The sequence below is a fragment of the Aptenodytes forsteri genome, unplaced genomic scaffold (assembly GCF_000699145.1).
Source record: "Aptenodytes forsteri isolate BGI_AS27 unplaced genomic scaffold, ASM69914v1 Scaffold25, whole genome shotgun sequence".
NCBI classification, from domain to species: Eukaryota; Metazoa; Chordata; class Aves; order Sphenisciformes; family Spheniscidae; genus Aptenodytes; species Aptenodytes forsteri.
In genome coordinates, this window is record NW_008796180.1 from 104,182 (window position 1) to 106,359 (window position 2,178).

General features: G+C 56.0%; 1 protein-coding gene across 1 annotated transcript in view; it reads left to right on the forward strand.

The window, feature by feature from the left end:
* The window catches only part of NFE2L1 (nuclear factor, erythroid 2 like 1), a 9,767-nt gene extending 7,595 nt beyond the window's left edge, over positions 1–2,172 (forward strand). Inside the window, exon 7 of the mRNA XM_009287783.2 lies at positions 169–2,172. Coding sequence (XP_009286058.1) covers positions 169–1,509 — 1,341 coding nt within the window. The 3' untranslated portion in view covers positions 1,510–2,172. The remainder of the gene's footprint in view (positions 1–168) is intronic.
* Positions 2,173–2,178: the final 6 nt, after the last annotated feature.

Here is a 2,178-nt window from a genome sequence, read left to right on the forward strand (position 1 = left end):
CGGCTGCCGCCGCTGTCTTAACCCTCCTGCCGCCGGCAGATGATGCTGGGCCGCCGGAGAGAGCCCCTTCCGTGGGATCTAGAAGCATTTGGCCGGGAGCGAAGGGCACCGAGGAAAGGCAGGGCTCGAGCCCGGCCCATTTACCGAGCCGTTTCGCATCTCTTCCAGGCTATGGAAGTGAACAACACAACCGCAGAAACCCTGTACAACGGCACGAGCGGAGACCTGCTGACTTCTAACTACAGCCTCGCTCCGAACACTCCCATCAATCAGAATGTCAGCCTGCATCAGGCCTCTCTGGGTAGCTGCTCCCAGGACTTCTCCCTCTTCAGCTCAGAAATCGAAAGCCCCTCCATGGCTGGCAGCTCGGCCCTGCTCCAGCTGGCGCCGGACAACTCCACCGGCCTCAACACCACCTTCGGCTCCACCAACTTGAGCGGCATCTTCTTCCCTCCGCAGCTGAACAGCACAGTCAACGAGACGGCTGGCCCCGAGCTGCCAGACCCGCTGGGTGGTCTTCTAGACGAAGCCATGCTTGACGAGATCAGCTTGATGGACTTGGCGATTGAAGAAGGTTTCAACCCGGTGCAGGCCTCGCAGCTGGAAGAGGAGTTTGATTCCGACTCGGGTCTTTCTCTGGATTCCGGCCACAGTCCTGCTTCTCTGAGCAGCTCAGAAGCCTCCTCCTCCTCCTCCTCCTCTTCCTCCTCGTCCTCTTCCTCGTCCTCTTCCTCCTCCTCGTTTTCTGAGGAAGGAGCTGTCGGCTACAGCTCAGACTCTGAAAACGTGGACTTCGAAGAAGCGGAAGGGGCGGTTGGATGCCAGCCAGAGTACAGCAAGTTCTGCCGCATGAGCTACCAGGACCCGTCGCAGCTCCATTACTTGCCTTACCTGGAGCACGTTGGCCACAACCACACCTACAACATGGCGCCGGGGGCCCTGGATCCCGAGGAGCCCAAACTGCCCAGCGCGGGGAAGAAGAGCAGCAAGGAGAAGCCGTCCGAGTTCCTGGATAAGCAGATGAGCAGGGACGAGCATCGAGCCAGAGCCATGAAGATCCCCTTCACCAACGACAAGATCATCAACCTGCCCGTGGAGGAGTTCAACGAGCTCCTCTCCAAGTACCAGCTCAGCGAGGCGCAGCTGAGCCTGATCCGCGACATCAGGAGGCGAGGCAAGAACAAGATGGCTGCCCAGAACTGCCGCAAGAGGAAACTGGACACCATCCTGAACTTGGAACGGGACGTCGAGGACTTGCAACGGGACAAGTCCAAACTGCTCAGGGAGAAGGTGGAATTCCTCAAATCCATCCGCCAGATGAAGCAAAAGGTGCAGAACCTCTACCAGGAAGTGTTCGGCCGCCTGCGGGACGAGAACGGCCAGCCCTACTCCCCCAGCCAGTACGCCCTGCAGTACGCCAGCGACGGCAGCGTCATTTTGATACCTCGCGCCGTGGCCGACCAGCAGGCCCGGCGGCAGGAGCGGAAACAGAAGGACCGCAGGAAGTGAAGGGATGGCGACGCGGGAGGAGTGGGACACTCGCTCAAGTGAGAACTGGAGAAGGGCTGAGCCTGGAAGTACTTAGAGGAACTTTCATGCCTTCTTATCCGATATATCTTCTCAAAAAAAAAAAAAAAACAAACAAAAACGTGACTGCTGCCGGTCAGTGTACGGGAGAGACTGCGGGACCTGCGGGCTGAGCTTTGAGGGCTCCCTGCGGGGAGGGACGGGGAGGAGCGGACCCTGCACTGGCGAGCCCGGCGCCTTCCACAACCTGGAATCCTTTGAGCGCAGGAAACGAGCTGGCATCACTGGTGGCGAGACTGGCAGAGGTGGAAAAACTACTGTTAGGAACTGGCTTTAAATAAGAAAAGAGATTTGAGCAAATGAACTTAAAACAAGTTATAGGAGAGACGTTTTTCTGAACTTCCAAAGTTCTGTGATTTCAGGTAGTTGGTTTTTTTTTTTCTTTTTTTTTTGTTTTGTTTTTTTTTTTTTCCTTTTCCTGAACCAGTTTTGACATCGGTGTGTGTGATTCAATCTGACTTAATTCCAGATTAACCAACATCCCTTCCTAGATCAGACCAGTGCACACATGGAAACACAAGTTGGTGTGACTTCCATTAACCCTTTCCAGTCTGAGGAAGCTCGGAGGGGGCTCGCGGGAGAACTGTTACC